This window comes from Strix aluco, chromosome 9 (assembly GCF_031877795.1).
Source record: "Strix aluco isolate bStrAlu1 chromosome 9, bStrAlu1.hap1, whole genome shotgun sequence".
Lineage (NCBI taxonomy): Eukaryota > Metazoa > Chordata > Aves > Strigiformes > Strigidae > Strix > Strix aluco.
Window position 1 is genome coordinate 4,527,206 of NC_133939.1, and position 21,227 is coordinate 4,548,432.

The window sequence follows — 21,227 nt, forward strand, 5'->3', positions numbered from 1 at the left end:
TTTCAAGTTCATAACACAATTTATACTTAAAATACTTTATTTGCATTATAGTCTTCCAATCATGAGGCATGCTTAAGATTTTTAGGATTGTAGACCCAGGACCCTTAATGACACTCAGCTATCTTCAGTAATCTAGCTGATGGTTCACAGCTACTTGAGATAACCTGAGGGTTACACCAAACACTTCCAGTTTTCCAGCACATTGCACCACAGTTCTCTTTGGCGGGTGCTCTGACAGATGACAGGCAGAGAGAGATACAGGAGCAGTCTTAGGAGGGCCCAACTAATAACTTAGTAAACAGGATACCGTCCTCTGGAAAAAAACCTCAGGATGTTAATGGCATCAACCCGCCACTATAAAGCTGTTAATCAGAACTGTGGAGAGCATTAATTTTGCCATTTTCTATCTCTTGAATACTTACACACATTTAGAGAACTGCTGACAGGAGAAGAACCAAGATGAATCCCAGAATGTGGAAGTGATTTAAAGACGGAAGTCTTGACCTTAAAGTGTTTCCCTGATACAAATTCACACTCACTGATTCCTTTCCCTCGTGGCTCCCTGTCCAGTTCCCTCATCTCTCAGGACACTTTCTTCTCCACAATGCCTGTGCCTTAGAGGAATAAAAGCACCCAGAAGCCACCTCTGCTCTCAGGGGCAGCACAGTCCCGAGAAGTCCTGCTCCGCCTGGGCTCTGAAACCTCAGCACCAGCAGAACTTGACTGTTAGACTGATGAGTCTAATGACATATGCTATAGTTCTTGAAAACACTGTTATTTTCACAACTTCAGGAAATTTTGTTATCCTCACAGCCTTTTAGGCCAAAGGAGCGTAATTTGTTTGTTAATAATTCAGGGCAAACTAGAACAGTAAAAAGAAAACTTCCAAGAGGATCTATATTCTGGCAACTCCTGTTCTCCCTCAGCTGAAGCTTATGAAGGTAGTTTGGAAGGTGCTGAATCCAGCTGTAAGAATTCGGCAAATTACACACTAAAGAGAAGCGAGAGGTGAAAACTTAAGGCTAATGATAATGGTAGGCATTATTGTCTCAAGCAACTTAGAAACATCAACCATCTTATGTGAAAATACAACACAGCCTTAATTAGTAAGAATTGAGACAGTGATGATTTTCACTTTTAGGAAGCTGTTCATCCTAACTACTTACATGTTAATTTCAAGACATGGTTCTCAAGTTTTAAGAAACAGCACACAAGTGAGTTTTTAAGAACAGAGATGCACTCTTCCATGATTCCCCTAAAACTGTCCTGCTTCAAATTCAGAGGCTTGGTTCCCTATCAAAACTGTAATTAAAAGCCAATACTGGACAATACACATTGTTTTGCTTAAGACCATGAAGCTTTTCTATGGCATAAATATCACCAGATACAGTAATCTTCACTGTTCTATTGCTGTTTTGTTATCATGGGAATTCTATTTTCAAATTTAGTTCACAGAGTTATTGCATATGCTACTTTGTATTAAAAGTTCAGTATAAAACAAGACAAAAGCAGTAAAATCAAATCATTCAGTCTGCTAAGTCATACATCCTCTCACTTTGACTTGAGTTTTAGAGTTCTGTTCTTGTTAAACAAGCACGGTGGGTCTTGTATAGCAGTACAGCTGAAGAAATGCAGTATACGCTAATAACCAAAATCAACTGATTATACATGAGCTTTAAATCCTTTGACAAAGTAATTTGTTGGAGAAGTCTGCTTCTGACTTAGATGTTTAATCCAGATAAATCTTGTTCCCTGCGAGAGGTACATACAGCCTCTTCAGCTTAAGAACATAACATGAATAAGATCAAGTAACATTAAAAGCACGAGTAGTCCACCACAGTTCTCACCTCCTTCCCATAAAAAGGTACGGAGAGAACTTACGTATACATCATATGAAGTATTACTCTGTTTTATCTTCATCCTCTGCAGCATAGATAGCTTGATTCCTTCTCTTAATTTTTTTAATGCCACTGTTTCCATTTTCACTACCACCAATGCGCTTTAAGGGTCTGTCATTTAAGCTCTTCTCTTCCACCTGCTTACTCACACCAGATTTCTCCAGTTCCTCGTTAGTGGAATCCATAGCATCGTCAGACGATACTGCCATGGAATCTGGCATGATCCGGATGTCAGAGAAACTTGCAGAAAAGTCAGGAGGATGATCAGGGGAAGGATCTACAGAACACGTACTCAGGTCTTCGTCACCACCTTCTTCATCCAGCATTATTTCATCTGGATTAATGGATGAAATTCCGGAATTATCTGTATTATACTCACTGGGTTCCTCTGCTGACCCAGTACTGTCCATCTCCTCTTCCTCCTCCTCCTCTTCATACTCGCCTCGTACTGAGCCCTCTTCTTTAGCTTGCTGGATCCTGTCATTGATGTCAGTGAGGCCAAACTGGGCACAAAACTCAGTGGTCTGTGGATTGATGGTATGAACTGGTTCCACGTGTTTTTGGGGCTTGCTGGGATCATAACAAGCAGCTGTCAATGTGAAGTTACAAGGAATTTTGAGGTTATGATTCAGCTCTTCTAACACTTCTTTGATGGCTTCTTCTGTCGCACTGTAATCCCACCTAAAGTGTATAAAGTTAAAACAAATGCAGCTAGTCAAAAGGTATTTCCTGTTCCCACTGCAAAAAGAAACTTTTAAAGGTGGATAGATAATAAATTCATCTTACAACAGACACCTAATTTTTCAAATGTTTTTTCAGGAAAATATATTGCCTTTGGTCAACACCGAGATTCCCCTCTCCCCACCAAGGATTTGTGTGTTATGTCAACCCACTCAATAAGCCTTCACCCGCCCACCCCCATAATCCAGCCTGATTTTCAGCCTCACAGTATAAATGGCAAGAAGATCAGCCACCATGTATTTTTTGCCCCATCAAACTGTGGTATAAGTTTGCAAAACAAAACTAACTGCCCGTGTAGAGCAGTAAAGAAATTGTATGCTCTAGAGTAGAGCCTTGTCACCATCCCTTTTCCAAGGCATTTAGCAAATCCTACAGGCATTATAGGCTGCAGAACAGAGAAACACAACTCTAAGATAAGTTTACTTCCAGTCCAGCAAAACCATGCTTTCCTCTCTACTTTGCACGCAACTCACTTTGCATGCAGGCCATTCTTTTCAGGCATGTTCCATGCGCTCTGAGTCACATTAACAAGACTGTTGGTGGCCTTGAGGACTGCAATCCACTCAGCATCATACTCCAGCGAGTCACCCGCGCTAGGATCATGCTCTATGTCTATTATCTGTTTAAAAAAAAAAAAAAAAACAACAGAAAACAGATGAGGTGAGTTATCTCCCTTGACATCAAAAGAGGATTAAAAGTTTGAAGTGTTACTTGCATGGTACAGAGTTTCAATTAAGTTTCAAGTATACTGAGCTACTGGTCTCAAATAAGTCCTCTCAAGTTAGCCCTACATAAAAGTTTATAGCAATAAAGGAGTAAGAAAGGACAATCAGCAAAGGTAAAAAAGGCATTTCTGTATTTTAGCTTACAGCAATTAAAAAGCAGAACACTCTCCTCCCTACTGCCAGCTACTGGACAGTTATGCAACTTGGAAACCAAAATTTGCCTGCTCAAGTTCATGCCGCCTTCTAAGCGGAAATACATGAAGAATTGGTAGAAACAGTTGTTCTGCTGTATAAACACGCATTCCTAGCACAGCAATGAAATTACCATGAAATGTTTTTAAACTCTTTCCACAGCTGACAAATTGAAATCCAAATCGCTTCGTCTTCAGTCACATTAACCCAAATCAAACCTGGTTTAGCCAAACTGCACTAGTCAGGCTCTGAGTTTAAATTATCCATAAAGTAATTCAACTTTTCAATGTAGTTTTAGGGGAAAAAAATAAGAAAGGATAGACTTTAAACCAGAGCTACACACACAGGTGGATCAGCACCCTGCTGGAGGTAGTACTACTCCAGCAAGTTTTGCTACAGGATTTTAAGTCTGGGCTAGCATCCCAGTGTACTTTTGCAGAGCAAAACCCCATCCTCATACTCTCTCCCATCTTCAAAGGTAGCTACTAGGACAAATGGATCCCACCACACATCCAAAGGACAGATAATGAACCATCTTCCCTTTAAGTTGACAAATAAAAGCTACTTTAAAGTGAGACTACTAAAACACTTGACTGCATTTGAAGAACATGCTGTCAGCAGCTCCCTCTCATAGCAAAGGATTTTAGATTCATCCATTTCAGATTTTACAGATGGCACCCCAGGCAGCATACACAGGCTGCAGATATGAACATTGTTGTGCTCTTGGCAAATCAGTTTGGCACTCATACTGAAAATTCCCACAACCTAGACCTCCTACTTGTCCACTGCCCTTCCTGGCCAAGATATGCACCAAACAAAAAGAAGCAGAGCCATTCTCCCAGAAGTCGCACCAATTCCTGCTGGAATTCACAATACTGTAAGGAAATTACAGTACTCAACTTAGGACTCAGTCCTCTCTGAATTCATGAATCCAGATCTGAAGAAAGAGGCACTAGCTGACCCAAACTAAACTGTGAAAGAAGAGGAGCCTCAAGATGGACTTTCTTCTTAGGTTTCACATTTGACAAAAACAAACAAACAAATAACGACAAGAGGAGATTCAATTCAGGTTAAAGTAGAGCTACTCCTCCAATTAAGTCAAGTACTTGTTCCAAGGTGGAAGAAAACAGTAGGAATAAGCAAACACGGGGCCTCCGTGACAGGACACAAGGTCTGCTTATTTCAAGACAGTGTTATACAAAGACCATTCCACACATACACCATTCCTAGTTTCTTTCCAATTCCTCCATTTATCAGAACTATTCTTCAGCTTGTATCTAAGCACAGAACTTAGCAGTCCAGACAAGTGAAGTACTTAAAAAGTGAAAACCCACTGCACATGGTCATCACCTGCAGAAAGTCTCTGTGCGGCAGGCATTTATCCAGAGCCAAAAACTTTGTTGCTTTTGGTAGCTCTTCTTTGGAGTTTGTCTAGGAAACAAATGGTGTTAACACAGTCATTAGTATTTCTGTGCAATCTGACCGTTCTAAACAAGTTATACAGAGAGATTGAAAGGCATCATTTATACAGAAAAAGTCTTTCTGAAACAGAAAATCAGCATGGGATTGTAAGAAAGGGATGGAGGGACAAAGAGAAAGATAGACTTCACTGGAAGTCTAACAGGAAGCTGGATGCAGACAGCAAGATAAAGCTAGAGCCACACTTCATCCTTAACCAAGGCAGCAGAGCACACCTAGCCTTGAAGCAAAAAGAAAATCTTTAAACACAACTGGAAACAGACTTGTTGAGTCTAGAAGGTCTAGTTACATTTTTACAGCTAAATAACTTGCAAATAGGAATAGCATGTCATACCACTTTCAGGAATAACTCAAACCAAGAGAAGTTTCAACCTACAGGGGCTGGTTTTTGACTTTACTCAGGCCACCAGACAACTTCATCTGCCAAGCCTCACTACAGGCATCCTCCCATCCCCACTTAACCACTTTCTTCTTTTCAGTTGCTTCTCTATCACCTTGTTTTGAATTTGTCTCCTTCCCCAATCAAGTGGGAAAGAGAGTGCTTGCCTACAAACTTAAATTAAGAACTTTCAAGTGCAGTAATGTTAGCTATTTCACTCTGTCCCTGAAGATTACGTAGTTACACCACTGATTTATAACATCTCTTTAACCTACTTAAGCTAGCAGTCTTAACACCACTTCATGTTTTGCGGCTTAAGCTGAGTTTTAATAACAGACCAAAAACTTTAAGAAGTTGCTTTTTCTGCACATGGTTACCTGCATCAGAATTCTGAAACGTATTTGGACACACACATTCTTGATCCCCACCCCCCTTACCTCATGTTGCATGAAAGCTGCAAATTTAACATGAAGATGTGCTGAGAACCAGTAGGTGGGTTTCAGATGCTGCAGAAGCTCTGAAGCAGCGGGGCTTCCTAATGTGTTGCTCTCCACTTCTTGACGGAAGAAGGATTTCATTTTAAGAAGCTGTTTCTTGTTTCCATAGTGATATATGCTCCTTGGCCAGTCATGCGACATAAATATATCAATTGGACGCTTTAACTGTCAAGCCGAAATGCATACGGTATAAATAAAACACATATGATAAAGAAGTTTTGAAATTACACAGCACAAGGTGGAACATGTGTAACACGTTCCACCTCAGGTCAATACAGAGTTAGCTGTGACCAACCTCAAACCTTTACCAGCTCAAAGCAAGTAAGTACACCCCTGAGCCCCATCTTTCAGGTGGCCTTTGACGTTGTCCAGGGAGTCTGGTCTCCAGGGTTTGTACTGCACTTTCCTGGGACAGTCAGCTGTGTTTTACATATACTGCCTTAGAAAAGAGATCACACCCTCACAGTGAGTGTCAGGCACTCGGAAGACGACTCTTAAAATTTACAGCTATAGATTCTCTATCCACAATCAAAAGCATCTTTTTCCTCATGGATTTTTTAAAAGCTTTGTTTAAAAGGGATAATGGCCAACCATGATATTCCTCCTCAAAGGAAGCACCCCTCAGAAGTCTAATCAATGTCTTAACGTCTCGGTTCAATATTCAGCATATTTCCATGAGCTGTATCAGAACACACTTCTAGAGGAAACCCAAGTCCAGCTAACAAGAAACTTGAAGTGAAATGTGTCAAACTGTTAACAATGACAGCAAACCTTGGTCCTGTGTTCAGCATCCCTGTATCTACTGAACACTTCAGCGTGCAACTGCAACCTGAACAGTCACTCACAAGGTGCTAGAAAATACGTATTCACACCACAACCTCAGCCAAACCGAGTAGCCCTTGTGACAAAGCAGGGAGTAGGCAACAGCTCAAAAATAAAGCTAATCTCTCCTTTGAATTTCTTGCCCTGGAGTCACCAATACTTCAACCACAGGAATTTGGGGACAGCTTATTCAGCTGGTTCAATTTTGATTAGTTAACTTTGTACACAGACAGCCTGCATGTTAGACAAGGTAGTATCCATCTTCCAAACACTAACATAAAGCTAGAACAGAGGCGTATAGCTGGAGTACCTTCCCTTCTGTGATTTTTATCCAAATAAAAAAATAAAACCACACCAGAAAACTACTCCTGCCTGTGCCTGAATCAGATCAAATTTGCACTGCTAGGCAAAGCATTAGAGGATATATTCAGCAGGAACAACAGAGGAATAACACCCAAGATAAAATGGCCTGTCCAGATGAGCTGGGACTTGTTGGTAAAATTAGCTATCCAATAGCATACTTGCTCAGAGTAGCTTTAACATCTTACTTCTAAATTAATGAAAACTATTTACCACTCTTCATAAAAGCAAATTTTTCACTAACCTGCTTGAGTTTGAAGACTTCGATATTCCTCACGTGGTAAGCGCTTCTAATTGTTTGCTGGTTGTATGGTGGACACTCAAAGTGGCCTGAAACAATGAAAAAAAGAGTAGTTGCCTGAATCAATAATTCCCTCCTAACTGTCTTTGCAAGGTAGCTTCTGGGGGGCACACAGACACGCAGAGCAATCCCAAATACAAGGCTGCCAATAACCAAAGGAGATACTGTACTTCCTTTACATGAGGCTTACACCAACAAGCCGCCAACTTTTTATGTGAGAAGCGAATATGTTGTAAAAACACGTGTACAACAATGAGCAGTTCTTCCATTCAGTGTCTTAATTTCATAAATACAGAGAATACGGTAATTCAGTTGTGGAAACAAAAAACAGGAGTTTAACTCCAATACTTAAAACCCAGGATCTGTCTAAAACACGTAACTTTTGGCAGAAGGATTTATGTGCTTAATTCCCAAATGAGGTTTTGTACCTCCCTGGTGAGATAACACCCCTCAGTACTTCCCGACACCCCCGACCTCCACAGTTACGCTGCATAGCCATGTGCAATAACACAGAGAGAGAGCTTTTCACTGCACAGCCATGAAACATAGGTATCTGCTCATGGCTACCCAGGCAAACACGCTGGCGCAGCCCAAGAACATAAGGTAGACGGGAACAAGCAGAAGTTGGGCACTGACATAGCGAGAGCACAGAGCAAGCCTCTATGAGTAGTCGGTGACCAGAACATAAGTTAGGATATAACAACTCAGAGGTATAAACTAAAAGATCATGAAGTACTGCCTGAGATCTGACTCCTGACTGGGGCCACCAAAGCTGTGATTTTTTTGTGTTTAAAGAGTGCTGCCACCAACCATGACACTACAGCTTAACAGATTCAGCAGCAGCTTAAACATGCCTTTAACTGCCCAGAAGTACCACATATTCTGGAAGCGCAAACGGGTACCCTGTCAAAAGGGACGTGGTCTCCAACTTTGCCCTGGGAGAAGAAACCTGAATGCCTACCAGAGCTCCTACATACTCTTAACAATGAACAGAAAAATTATGTTTTTAGCAGTTAGCATTATTGTCAAAAGAATTCTTATCTCCCACATGCACATTCAGGCCTACAAACTGTATGCTTGCTAACAAGAAATTTAATTAGCACTGATAGTATTAGACAGAATCAGGTGTTCTAGGAAACTGGTTCAGTCCTTTGCAGCTTGAAAGCCATCTGCAAAGCTTCTCTGAAGCAGTATGTTACTAGAGGTAATATTACTGTACAGTAATCACAAGTAAGAGACCACTATTTCACGTGTTGAGGTGATTAGAAAGACTGAACTATCCTCTATTTGCTGACACCAAGTATCATCTGTGACCAGACTTCTGTCTGCTGATGGAGGCAGAAGGAAGGAAGAACTTCCAAGGAAGAACTCTTGAATACACAAGCATATAACCAGGAGGAACCGATCCCGAGATGCACTGACACTAAACCTCAGCTCAAGACAATACATTTGTACAGTATCACACTTATAAACTGACTGCTTCACACAAGAAAAACTAAACGCTCTTGCACTGTACGCTAAAAGGACGCTAGCATGGAAAAATCAAGACTGTTCCAAAAACAACATTCAAAAGGTGCACTGCTTCCTGCTGTGGTCGCCAGGCAGCTACCGACTCATCTACCGCCTCCAGAGAAACCCGCACGTTGAGCCAAGAGAGGCTTCCAGCACAAGCGTCGGTTCAGAGAAGAGGAGGCACAATGAGACCCCCCCGCGACAGCTCGGGCCCAGCGCTGCCCTCCCCGCTGCCCGCCCAGCCGGGCCCGCTCTGTCCCGCCATACCTTTCCGGTAGTCGTGAGACTTGAAGATGCCCGAGATGCCGCCGATCCTCACGCCGCGGAACCGCACCACGCCCGCGTAACCTAGGGGAGACGGGAGGGCGGCTCGTCACGGCGGGGCCGGGGCAGGGCAAGGGGCTAGAGGGGAAAAAGCCGCCGGGGGACCCTACCGAGGTAGTAGATGTTGGGAGCCACCCACCCGCCGTAGGGCAGCTCCTGCAGGTGGTTGGACGCCTCGTGGTTCCCGCCGATGAACACCGTGAGGACCGGGGCCTTCTTCTCGCCGGAGTAGTACCTGCGGAGACACAACAGCTGCCGTAGCGGGGCGGGCCGGGGCCGGGCGGGGCAAGGCCGGGGCCAGGCCGGGGCCGCGCTCACCGGTAGAAGGTCTGCATGTGGCGGTACTTGGCGGGCACGGCCATGCAGCGCAGGTCCGCCTCGTTACGCACGGCCTGGAAATCGCCGCAGCAGAGCAGCAGATCGGGCCACACGTTGTGCCGCCGCTGCAGCAGCTCCAGCGTCTCGTACATCTTGTCCAGGGCGCCATGGCAGCACCCCGCCACCGCCACCTTCATCGCCGCCGCTCCCCGCCGCGCAGGCGCCGCGCCCGCCTTCCCCGTCACCGCCCGCCCCCCTCCCCGCGGCGCCTGCGCGTTGGCGGGAGTCGGGGGCCGCCGCCCGCCTCGGCCCGGCCCGGGAGGCTCCTGACCGCCGAGGGTTAGGAACCGCCGGTGCCTTTCTCTCCTCCCCGCGGAGTAGGAGACGCTGCTCCCCTCGCTCCAGCAAGCAGCAGGCGCGGAGCCAGGGGAGCGCAGCCCGCAGCTCCCGGGCCTGCCTTGCGCGGGGGCAGCGAAAGCTTGACGTGTTTCTCACGGCGCGGCGCAAACAGCGCAAGTGGAGCGGTGGCGGAGCAGCGGCCGTGCACGCTTTCGCCTGAGGTGTGCCAACAAAAGGCCGGCTTCGTGTTTGCAAAGGACAGGCCGTCCCTGCAGTGCTCTTGTCCTGCCAGTCCAGCATCAGGCAGGCCTGGTTTTAGCGTAGTCAAGCACTGGCTTCTTGCAGCTTGCTACCACGCGAGCCGTCAGCGGGCAGTGACTTTACCAGGGCAGTGACTTTACGAGGCAGGGTGGGTGAGAAACGGGGCCTCTCCCCTTTCACTTGCAGCCTCTCGGGCTCCCCCTGGGAGAGCACCCATTTCTCCACTTGAAGGGCAGTGCACTGGATCACAGCATGGTATTTGGCCATCACGGAATAAAACCACTCCAGACTTTTTCCACTGTTTGGGGTTTTTTTTAGCAGTCAAGGGATTGAACAAAAGTACAAGAACATAGTTAAGCATTAACTTGCTACCACTTACCCTGTAATCATGGAACCGAGAGACATTCCTGGTCCCCTACGGTAGCGAGTATTACATAATGGCCTCTGTTTTGATACTAAGAAAATATGAGTGTTCTCTAATAATTTCACAATGTTGGGTTACTGTGTGTTCTCTGGGGCTCTCATCCAAGCCTAGCTGAAGTGGAGGGGAAAGTTCCTCTGGCTTTCAAACCCCACAAGCGTTCACAGTAACCGCGCAGACAGAAGTGCTCCGAGGTGTACTTAGCTCTTTCACCCGCTCTGCAGAGACTTACCAGGGCGTAGTGTGAGAACCCGGTCGGTCCAACACATTGCCTGGGAAGGCTTGGCAGCTTCTCTGGGCAAGAACAGCGGCCCCTCGCATTTGCCACGTCTCTGACTTCCTGAAAGGAAGCGGGTGAAAGACAGAAAAGGTCCATGAGTCTCTGGAAGGTACCACCTTACCCAAGATAAACTGTTGTGGGGGGCTTCCTGAGACTGCCAGCAGACGCTTCTCCCGCCTACCCAAATTCATCCCCACTCAGTCAAGGTAAGCTGATACTGTAATTGTAATTCCTGGGTTTGTTAGCTCGGGCTCATTTCTCGTACTCCATGTGCCACTTATCCCAAGTGAATTGGTGCACAGTAAAGTCTGTAAGGGTTTTTTTAATGTTGTAGCATTCAAGTATTTGTACACTATTCATTATGCATCTCAACATCCCTAATTTACCCCTGGGTGTTCACTGAGCAAAACTGCTCTGAACTTCCCACAGCAGTCTCCCACAAAGGGAGGCAGCCATGCTACTATTTACAGGGTAAGTAGCAGCAAGTTAATGCTTAACTATGTTATTGTAATTTTATTCAATCCTTCAAGACTGTTTAAAAAAACCATGTGACTGAACGGCAGCTCTTCCCCCACATGACTAGCGCATGCTTGGCTGTGGATCGGGCTTTGCAGTCACACTCCCTTGCCCCGATGTGCTCACGCACGTCTCTCGCCTGGATGTCCAGGCCTACAGCAGAGGACCTGCACTTCTCTGAAGTGACCGAGCACCCATCCTGTCCTGCGTGACAGGCGGAGGAACTGTGAGGGAAGAAGGGAAGAGTCCCAAGAAACAGGCTCAGATCAGTGGATTGTTTGGGTGGGAGGTATCTGCCCCTTTGGCTGTTGCCCACCTACACTGACCAGTAACGTGGGTTTTTTTCCTGAGCTAACTATGGTAATTTAGTGCCATGGAAGTAGTTCAGCTTCCCTCTCTGGAGAAATGGGGAAGAATGAAAGGCACCTAAGGGCCTGGGGATGACAGGGTTGCTTCCCTCATCTTTGAGAACGGAATGAGTGGAGACTTTCCTGTCAAATGCTTTCTAGCACTTTTAGAAAATACTAGAAGATTTTCTAGCACGTTTAGAAGATACTAAAATGAAGAGGAACAGCAAAAGGGAGGCATCTGTATCTGACTTTGGGGAGGGATAGCATGGCCGAGAAGGGAGGTACAAGCGAGAAGCGCTGGGAGAGCGTATGTGTGAAGGAGAGGGAGATATAATGGAGGTCCAAGAGACAAATCTGGTGTGTTCCAGCTGAGGTTTTGAGACGTCCCTGTAAGCCGTGAGGCACGGGATAGCAGGTTGGCGTGCATGTGTGTGACTGAACAACCAGACAAGAGTTCAAAGCTCCCTTGGAAAAAGACCCCACGAGGTTGGTGTATCAGGACGCTTACCTGCAGCAATGTTCTGGTGTCTTTGGGCACCTCCTACCCCAGCACTGTGTAACTGCAACATAAAAACACGACTTGCAGCGCAGCAAAACGCGCTGTCAACGCAAGGCCCGCTCCAGGCCTAGCCGCTGAGGTGCGGGAGCTGCCTTCCCCTTCCAGTTGCGCTTTGGCTCTTCTCCCTCTTTAATTTCCACCTTTTCGCGGAGGCGCCCATCCCGCGGTTTTGCCGGAGGGCACTACTAATGGCCTCGAGCCGAAGAGAGCTGAAAACCCGCTGAAGCCAAGAGATGAAGCAACCGCGTCGCCGGATTTCTCGAGCGGCTGACGGAAAACAAAAACCACCGTCCGGGACGCCGCGTCCTGGTGCCCCGCAGGCCCGGGCCGGGCGGCGGTGAGGGACGCGGGGGACGGGACGGGGCGCTGGGGCTGAGGCGGGGGCCCAGCCGCCGCCTCCTCACGGCGCCTCTGAGGAGAGGGAGGGGCGCGGCGCGTGCACCCGCGCGGGGGTGGGGGGTGTCCTCCCCCCCCCCAACTCCCCCTCTTCCTCCCCGCCCTCAGCGCGGGCAGCGCCATTCCGCCGCCGCCGCCCCCTCACAGCCCGGCCGCGACCTGCGCGCCCGGGGCCGCCCTCCTGCTCCGCGCCGCGCCGCGCCTCCAGGGCGGGGCCCCCCGCCGCGCGGAAGGGGCCGGCCGGGCCGGGCTGGGGCGGGCGGCAGAGCGCGCCCGGCGGCGGGAGCGGCGGCGCCGGCATGGGACGGGGCGCTGCCCCGGCGGGTAGGTGCCGGGGCGGGACGGCGGGGCGCGGCGGCAGCGCCCGCGGGGCTGGGTCGGGGCCGGGGCCGAGCGGCCGCCGTCTCTCCCCGGCGGCGGGGGCAGCGGTGGCTCCGTCTCCTCAGGGCCCGGCGGCGGGGGCAGGTGCCGGGCGGGCCCCGGGGTGGGGGGCGCCGGTGCGTTGTCTGTGGTGAACCGTCCCGGCGCGGCGTGTCTCGGGGGCCGCGGTGCCGGCGGTGACAGGGCGCGGGGAGGGAGCTGCGGGCCGAGCGGCCCGGCCCGGCGGGGCGGTGTGCGGGGGGGCTGCGCCCCGCGGGGGGCTGCGGCGAGCGGGGATGGAATGGAGTTACCAGGTAACGCACGGGTGCGCGGGGAGGAAATGCTTCTCGCATCGCACGCGTTTAAGTTGTGAAGACCGGTACTGCGTGGTGTTGTGGAGGCCGAGGCTATAAATTGTCTCCAAAGAGTTTTGACAAAGTGCTGAGAGGCATCACGGCGTTTCAGCACGGTGACCGGGCTGTAGTTCCCAGTTCAGGATGGCCCGAAGCTGTTACGGTGAGGCGGGAGGTTAACACCGGTGAGGGATCGCCTCTGCTTAGGCTGCTCTTTTTTTGTGAACACTGCCCCCAGGACCTTTAATATTCTTCAGTGAAGTTGTTAATACGTGGTCATGAAAGTAGGATTTTTATTTTTTATTTTCCCCGAAGTTTTTCTTCATGAGCAAGAAAGGGAACAGCTTTGACTACAAGACTCCTTGGTTCATGGGTGCGCAAATCCAAGATTAAGTTTGGCATAAACTGATAAAACTGAATAACTAATGGATTGATTTACTGAAGGACGTGTTCCTACTGGAATAATACTCTGAAGGTCATCAGACTGCACTGGTCTCAAGTAATGTAAATATTTTTAAGCCTGAGACAAATTATATTACCTCTGTTCTTCACGCTAAAGAAGGAAGCCCTGGAAGACGTGCTGTTCTGTGCCCCCATCTTTCCTGTAAGGGCAGGCTAGCAGTGCAAAGGGAAGAATTCAAGCAAAGAAGCAGTAGTTCCCCAAGCTGTTTGCTGTTGAAGGGCTGCCTGAAGGGCTGGGTATGTTTTTCTTGGTGGTGGTCTTTACCTCACATGATCTGATGCCTGCTTCAGGAAATAAGTTTTCCAAGCGTTTACTTAAAATAGCTGCCTTCTCTCTTGATTATTTTTTTGTGAATCTCTCAAACTTGGTAGGTCTGCTCTCGTGGGTTATGTAGGGGGAAGTTATTTTTGTGCGAACGTAGAGGAGATTGTCAGTACTATTAGTCTTCTCTCAGTTTTGTAAAATTCTGTATTTAAAGTCTGCTGGATTCTGAGAAGTTGAAGCAAGAGAAAGTGGTGGGTTTGGGTTTTTTTCTTCAGTATTTATGTATCTGGAAGTGGTAACATGCTGTATCAGTTGAGACTGATTTACATTTGACTTAAGGTAAAATGAGAGAAAAGTTTACGTGGCCTGGTGGTGCATAGCCACTTTCCACTACCTAGACCTTTTGTAACCACAGTCATGTGTCGTATTATTTTGTACTCATAATTCACACAGAAGTGCAGCGTTAAAGGTAGCTGTGGGCAAAGTGCCTCAAGTTAAGTTGACCGATGTGTGACTGCCAAATACTGCAGAGATTCACTGGTAAAACATCTATTTCATTTCCTTCAGCTGCAGCCTGTGGAGCAGGTGATGAATATTGCGGCTCAGGCAGTTCAGAAATCTGTGTAGTGGAGCCCTGTGGTCTAACACTCACTAGCGGTAGCCCTGGAGGTATAAATATGATGCCACACAGTGGAATCTGTGTTTTCCAGGGTTTGTTTTTGTTTGGTTGGTTTTGTTTTTCTTTTTTTGTAAGGACCTTTCTCCATCCTTCCTGCAGGCGCTTTCCCTCCTTGAATTACACAGCAAACCTGACTTTAAACGGTAACTCTGAACTGAGTATATTGTGGTCCAGTACAGAGGTTGCTGTGCGGTCTTGCTTCGCTTTCTTTCTATAAATGTTTTCCAATACTGTTTTTACTTAAATGTTTGCATGCTATTCTTCCCCGTAAGCCTAGGTTTTTCTCCTGTTACACAGAAGGGAAGTTTTCTGAAGACTAAATTAGAGCTTAAATCCTGTGCTCCAATTCCGGCAGAAACTGGACAGCAGAGTAGAACTGTGGGAGGAAGGGAATTTTCTCATTCATAATTAAGGTAGTTAAGTGCCGTCTGAAAGAACTGATTTCATGTGTGCTATGGGACAAGCTCCTTCCAGCAGACTTCACTGTTGTATTTCCTCTGCTGCTTATGTCCCTGGATCTGATTTGTGGAATTTCTGATGTAAAGGCAGTTGCAGCTGAGCAGGTGCTGTGCTTTGACCATATGAAACATTCTGTAATGTCACATACTTTGGAAAATCAGGCCTTGAGCCCTGGAAACTGATGTATTTTCTTTGCCACAATTCTTGCAGGGTAAAATGAGGATAATACTAGAAAGTAAGTTAATGTTTAAGTAGCATGCAGATGGAGAAATTAATAGTTCTGATTGCAGAATAGTGTGTGAACAGGATACAGGAAGCAATACCTGAGGTGACACATGTAACAAGCAAGACTTAAAAATGACTATTCATTTTAATGAGTATTCAGATTCATGATTGTGAACACTGCTGTTCACTCAAGTTAGAATAAGGGAATCTTTATATTTATCTGGTTTTCTGTTTCTTGTGTGTATCACTTGTCTTTTTAATCTGCTTCTGTTTAAATACACAGAGGAAAAAGAGAAATTTATGGAAGTTCTTTTTTTTTGTTTTGTAAAGCTCCCTGGGTTAGTAAACATAAAGGGGAAATTACTTCCTCTGTCTTACTGGGATGTCAGGCTAAAACACCCTTAATTTTCCTTTGCAGAGGAAAGGGGATAGAAAAGTTGTGCTCCCTTAAGTTACATGTTACTTTGATCACACTGATCTGTGCCTCTGGTGTGGCTTATCAAAGTCATAAGCAGTAAAAGCTGTAGCAGTGCCAAACTCCTTAAATGCTAGGACATGCTGCACCTTTTGGCGTAATTTGTTACATTTCAACAGCTGCTCCTCTGCAGAGTGTGAGATGGAGGCTGGCAGGAATGGGCTTGTGGAAGATATGACTGGTGGAAATGACTGCTTGCTTTTTACTCCTGTGATTATGCCTCAGAGGAGAGGATGGGCACACAGCACAGAATCGGAGCGTTTCTCTCCAGCTCAGTGTTTGCGTTCTCATCACTGACCTGTGGAAGAGCTGTCGTACTCCACCTGGGGCCGAGTATGGGCTGGGAACCGAGACTACCCTAGAGAAATGGACTGTCACCTTAGGCAATGACAACTTTACCCAAATCTTGGATGCGTGAGGAAATAAGTGAATAAAGAGCAGTGCGGTACAGATAAGACACAAAGTCAGATAAGACGGCAATGAGAAACGCATGAACTCTGAATAGGTGGGCAATGAATTTAAAACAAATTTTGTTTTAGTTGTTATTAAATTTAAAATCTATTTTAGTCTGCAGATGGCTAGTCTACTACAGGAGAAATTTTACTGAACTTACAAGTAAGTTTCCAAGATGGTTTTGGGGAATCTGTAGATTGTAACCACAGTATCAACAAAGGTTAATGACTGAGGGAATGCCATCTTGGACACAACTCTCCCTTTGTTATCTTAACACTTTAATAAAATCACTTTGATTTGCGTAAAGTAATTGGATACAGTTAATACTAAACTAACGGATTCCAGGGAAAATAAATGTATCTTGCTAATATGAAATTATCTCTTTCCATATAAGGCTATAAACAGCTGAGACACATACTACTTAAGCTGGCTTTCTGACCTCTGCTCTGAGCCTTGCTAATTATGTGCTTTTGAAGTTTGTTCACCTCCTGTGTTTTCTGGTTGGTCACCTTATTTTCTGTCAGCCTGACAAAGCTCAGTTAGGCTTATGCTTCCTACAATTTTTTAACATTTTTTTTTACTCATGCCTTGCTAAGCTTCAACATGTGTGTTAATGTATTGGGGGCCTGTTAAGTGAGCTAAGATTAAATGGTAGTTCTATAGAGACATGGGGCTGGAACGGTGATTAGTTGGCAAATTATTTATACTTAACAGATTTGGTGTTATGTGGAAAAATTGTGTGAGCTTTTACTCTCTTGCTGTCTCATCTGTATAACTGGAAACCAGTCTCATGGGACACAAATTCCTGTCTGGTCAGTTTTAGTTCCAAGTCTCTGTGCAAAGGGAAAGTTGAAGAAAGGTGTTTTAGAAAAGTTGAAAAGAGTGAAATCTTTCTTGAGATTATTAGTTGATGTCTGCCACAGCTGATACCCATAATGACAAGCTTTGCAAGGTCTGTACATTGGTTCTTCCCAAGAGGGTTTCTAGCTTACTTGTGTTGAGGGACCCTGCGTGCTGGTGTTTGTGAAGGGTATAGCAGCCTGGGAACGTGGGATAACCCTGTGATTTAACCTGAAGGAATTACACAAACAATACTGCATTCACTAACTGCAAGTCACTATTTTAGAACAGTTGTTTAGGGCCTCGTGCCAGGTTTATTTTTAAAAAAAAGGTGTAGATTATTGTTATTAATACTAGCCCAAATCTCTTTTGAGCATTGGGCTTGGTTTCTGTTGCTGCTGTAGATGTGGACAGGTTGTATTTCAGTTAGTGTTGGGAGGGTTGTTTGGTTTTGGGCTTTTTTAGGCTAAATCTACTGAAGTGTATTGTCTAATGTAAAAATTGACTTCTCCAAATCCATACTGATTGCAAAGCAGTGTTTATCATCCTGTCAGAGACGGTGATTCTCAAGGTCATCTCTACTTGGAAGCCTGCCTTGATAAGTGCTCCCATTGCATGACCTTCATGGTTCACTGCAAGAATGCTGAAGTCCAGCTTCAGCTGGTAAAGTTAGATGGTCTGAAGCTATTTGACAAGAAGGCATGAGAGACAAACAAGCCAGTATTCTGCTGTTTCTGGATTTTTCAGAAAGAGTTTAACCAAGTTCTTTGTTAATGCTTCTTAAAGGAGATGAACTGCCATGGAGTAGGAGTGTATCCCTTTCAGTAATTAATACCTGGTTAAAGTGTTGGAAGAACTGTCAGCTTTTCTAGTGAAGAGTAATCACTAGTGAAATCCCAGGGGGATCTCTGGTCAGGCTTGTGTTGCTCTACATAGTTATAAATGATCTGGAAGAGAGGCTGAGAAATGAAGTGACAGTATATGCTGAAAAATAACAAAATTAGGGTAGCAGAAACAAAAGGTGGCTGGAGTTGCAGAAGGTTCTCACAGTACTTGGTTGTAGGCAAGTGGTACTTGATACGAGTAGATATAAAATAGTGTGGACAGGGAGGAACAACTAGCTGTGTCCATGCAGTGATGAGCTCTGAAGAATATGTGCCATTCAGGAAAGAAATCTTTTAAGTAATGCAGATAAAGCTCTGTGAAACTCTGGGCAGCAGTCAAAAGATTAAAAAAAAAGACAAATAGAACTGACAAATGTCTAGGAGAAGGAGAGCAAGCAAAATGGAATGCCATGCTATAAATCCATGGTATGTTTGTGTAATGAATAACACACACTCCCCTCAAAGCTAGGGGCAGACATTTTTCCCTCTCCAAAGAGTTGTAGTAAGATGAGGGGGAAAAAAAATCCAGATGAGTATGATTGAAGCAGCTTTTGTAAAAAGAGTAACCAAATAAACTAGAGTTTAGCCTGGAAGATACATGATTGGAAGTGGAATGGATAAGAGGAGGGATTATGGTCGCAATCTGCAACCGTGGGAATATGAAGCAATTGTTCCGTGCTTATTTTGTCACCTGAAATGTGGCAAGAATTAAAGGGCATCAAGTGATGCCCAAGCAAGAGGTGGTAGCTTTTGACAGAGGACGTATTAAAACATGACCCCTTGATTCCCCAGAACCTTTCTGGTTCTGTGGCATCCTTCGATGGGACGTTTCACAGGTTTGCTGCATGTGTGCTTGTTTTAACCTGCTTCCTGTAGCATTTCTTGATCGTACCTAGTTCTTGTGTTGGAGGAGAAGGCGAGCAGGCAGACCCTATCTACTCTTTCCATGCCATTCATGATTTTGTAGAGGGTTATCATATTCTTCCGAAGTAATTTCTTTTTCAGTCTGAAATGCCTGGTCTTGCTCAGTCATTCCTCACAGACAAGCTGTTCAAGACCTTTGGATCATTGTTGTTGCCCATCTCCTAGCCTTTCTTCTTAGACTGTATGAAAATTTTGATCTCCAGGAGTGAATACCTTCCTCTTGCATAGAGCATCCTATCAATAGGTCCCTGCACATTTTACAAAGGACAATAGTATCACTGTTCTCCTGAAAGACAGGTAGCAAGAGGGGCAGAATGTATGAATGGACCCAGGTGGCTACGAGAGCAGTCACTTGAGAACGTATTATCTGAAAATAGTGAGGCTATACACCATACAGTGATAATATTAGTTTTTGAAAGGCAGTTCAAAAATTCATTTCTGAATGTGGTTCTCGTCTGTTCTGGATATTGTGCACAGTTTGGGTTCCTGCTTCTTCAAGTGTGTAGTTGAACCAGAAAAGCTTATGAGAGGGGCAGTGGACATGATCAAAGGTGCAAAACGGCTTCTCTACAAGAACAACTGGGTACGTGAGGACTAATAATCCCAGAAAAGAGAAGGCAGAGGGATGACATGGAATTCTGTAACTTCAGGAACGCTGTGGTCGGTGTGTGTACAGGTCTAATGTTTGTGCTGTGTTTCAGTACAAGATCTTGACATACTGAAGCTGGTGAGTGACAGAATTGAAAGGGGTGGTAGGTGGTGGAATGTCTTGTCAAAAGATGCTCTGGATGCAGAAAGCTTCAGTTGCCCAAGCACATAGGAGGGAAATTCTTTGAAGGTTACCAAGTACGCTGAAACCACATCCAGCTTCACAATTCTCATGAGCTGAGAACAGTTGGAGGCCAGGAGAGTACCCCTAGGAAATATCGTATATCTTTTTCTAATACTATTCCTTGAACGTTGGCATATAGCTGCTGTTGGAGACAGATACAGTTGTTCCCATGTTCTTGTTTAATCCTTAAGGATGGGATTCATCTAATGCAACTTGTCATCTCAAAATTAGTTTGTTTTTTAAAATCAGTGGGGTGATTTTCTTTGAGGGGCTTGCCTCTCGGTGTTGCCTCCAGAGAGTACCTAACACTTCATTGCTAGCTAGCTAGCTTAAATTAGATGAATCCCACCTGTTACACGTTTTTGTGAGAACAATAGCAAATCACAGACAGAATTCAGAAGAAGGCTATAGCAATGACTTTGAAGACATCTCTCTCCCAGACTCTGTCTGGCAATCCTGAAAAAGGTGTTTGTTTATAGTGTCAGCACTGGTAGGTGAGGAAATATATCTTCCTGGAAGCTTTTTAGAGTTACCTTAAAGCCTGATAACTGTTTGCTGGAACTTGATGTTGAACATACTCAAACTGGAAATAATGAGTCCTTTTCTACAGTGCATGTAGTTAAATATCGAAGCACTTGAGTATATGAAGAAATGTACTCTGGTTCAATAGGAGTTCTGAGTTTGACTAGGTCAGATCATCTGACCTGGGTTATGAGGGAAGTCAGGATTTGGAGCCACCACGGTCCACTGCAGTGTCTAAAGCATGAAATAGCGTGGTGCTAAAACCTCTTAAAACTAAACTCAGGATGCCTTGACTGTGTAAGTGGTACAAGCACCTCAAATCCTAAAATTTTACAGGTGCAATTGTAAATGGTTTCTTTTACTATAGCTACAATGTATGCATGTGTGTCAACTGGTCAGTCCTCATGACTGGTGGAAATTACCACAGCTGCAGTTCCTGTCTAAGTCCTATGGACAAAAAAGTCCTTTTGGATTAACTATACATGCTACCTTTAAAGACATCAAAATGTTATAAGCTGTGAAAATATAAGAAATACAGGACAGAGGAGCAACTTAGATGGTTAGACTTTTTTCTTCTGAACTTCTTCAGTATAGAAGGAAAAGTTACTCTTGTCTCTTGTTCAAACTGTTTTGGAAGGTAAATTGTGCAAATGATAGCGAATTGTAAATCAGTGCCTTTGAGATGGAGTTAAAAATAATTTATTTAAATGGCTCCTTGTAACACTTCTGCTGAATTCAGCAGTGGATTTGTTACAAAAATTTCTTACCACAGCTACTGCGGATATGATCCTATCATAGACAGAGCTTCTGGTGATGTGGTTAAT

The 21,227-nt window shown here is 45.3% G+C and overlaps 2 protein-coding genes across 5 annotated transcripts in view; one reads left to right on the forward strand and one right to left on the reverse strand.

The window, feature by feature from the left end:
• Nucleotides 1-19: 19 nt before the first annotated feature.
• Nucleotides 20-12,360, reverse strand: DBR1 (debranching RNA lariats 1). 2 transcript variants are annotated; one of them, XM_074833496.1, is made up of 9 exons: nt 12,224-12,360; nt 10,802-10,909; nt 9,341-9,465; nt 9,174-9,254; nt 7,338-7,423; nt 5,852-6,076; nt 4,907-4,987; nt 3,113-3,258; nt 20-2,579 (listed from the first exon to the last, which is right to left on the reverse strand). In XM_074833496.1, the coding sequence occupies exons 2-9, from the start codon at nt 10,888-10,890 to the stop codon at nt 1,901-1,903; spliced, it is 1,512 nt and encodes a 503-aa protein (XP_074689597.1). In that variant the 5' UTR covers nt 10,891-10,909; nt 12,224-12,360; the 3' UTR covers nt 20-1,900. The 2 variants fall into 2 exon arrangements, with proteins under 2 accessions (XP_074689597.1, XP_074689596.1); XM_074833495.1 differs by lacking the exons at nt 10,802-10,909; nt 12,224-12,360 and adding an exon at nt 9,549-9,802.
• Nucleotides 12,361-12,483: 123 nt separating this feature from the next.
• Nucleotides 12,484-21,227, forward strand: part of PPP2R3A (protein phosphatase 2 regulatory subunit B''alpha) — a 62,783-nt gene continuing 54,039 nt past the window's right edge. The window contains exon 1 of one of the 3 annotated variants that reach the window (XM_074833493.1): nt 12,484-12,611. The gene's annotated coding sequence lies outside the window, so the exon portion shown is untranslated. Of the gene's footprint in view, nt 12,612-12,929; nt 12,995-21,227 lie in introns of those variants that run through there. The other 2 variants (XM_074833490.1, XM_074833492.1) reach the window with 2 other exon arrangements.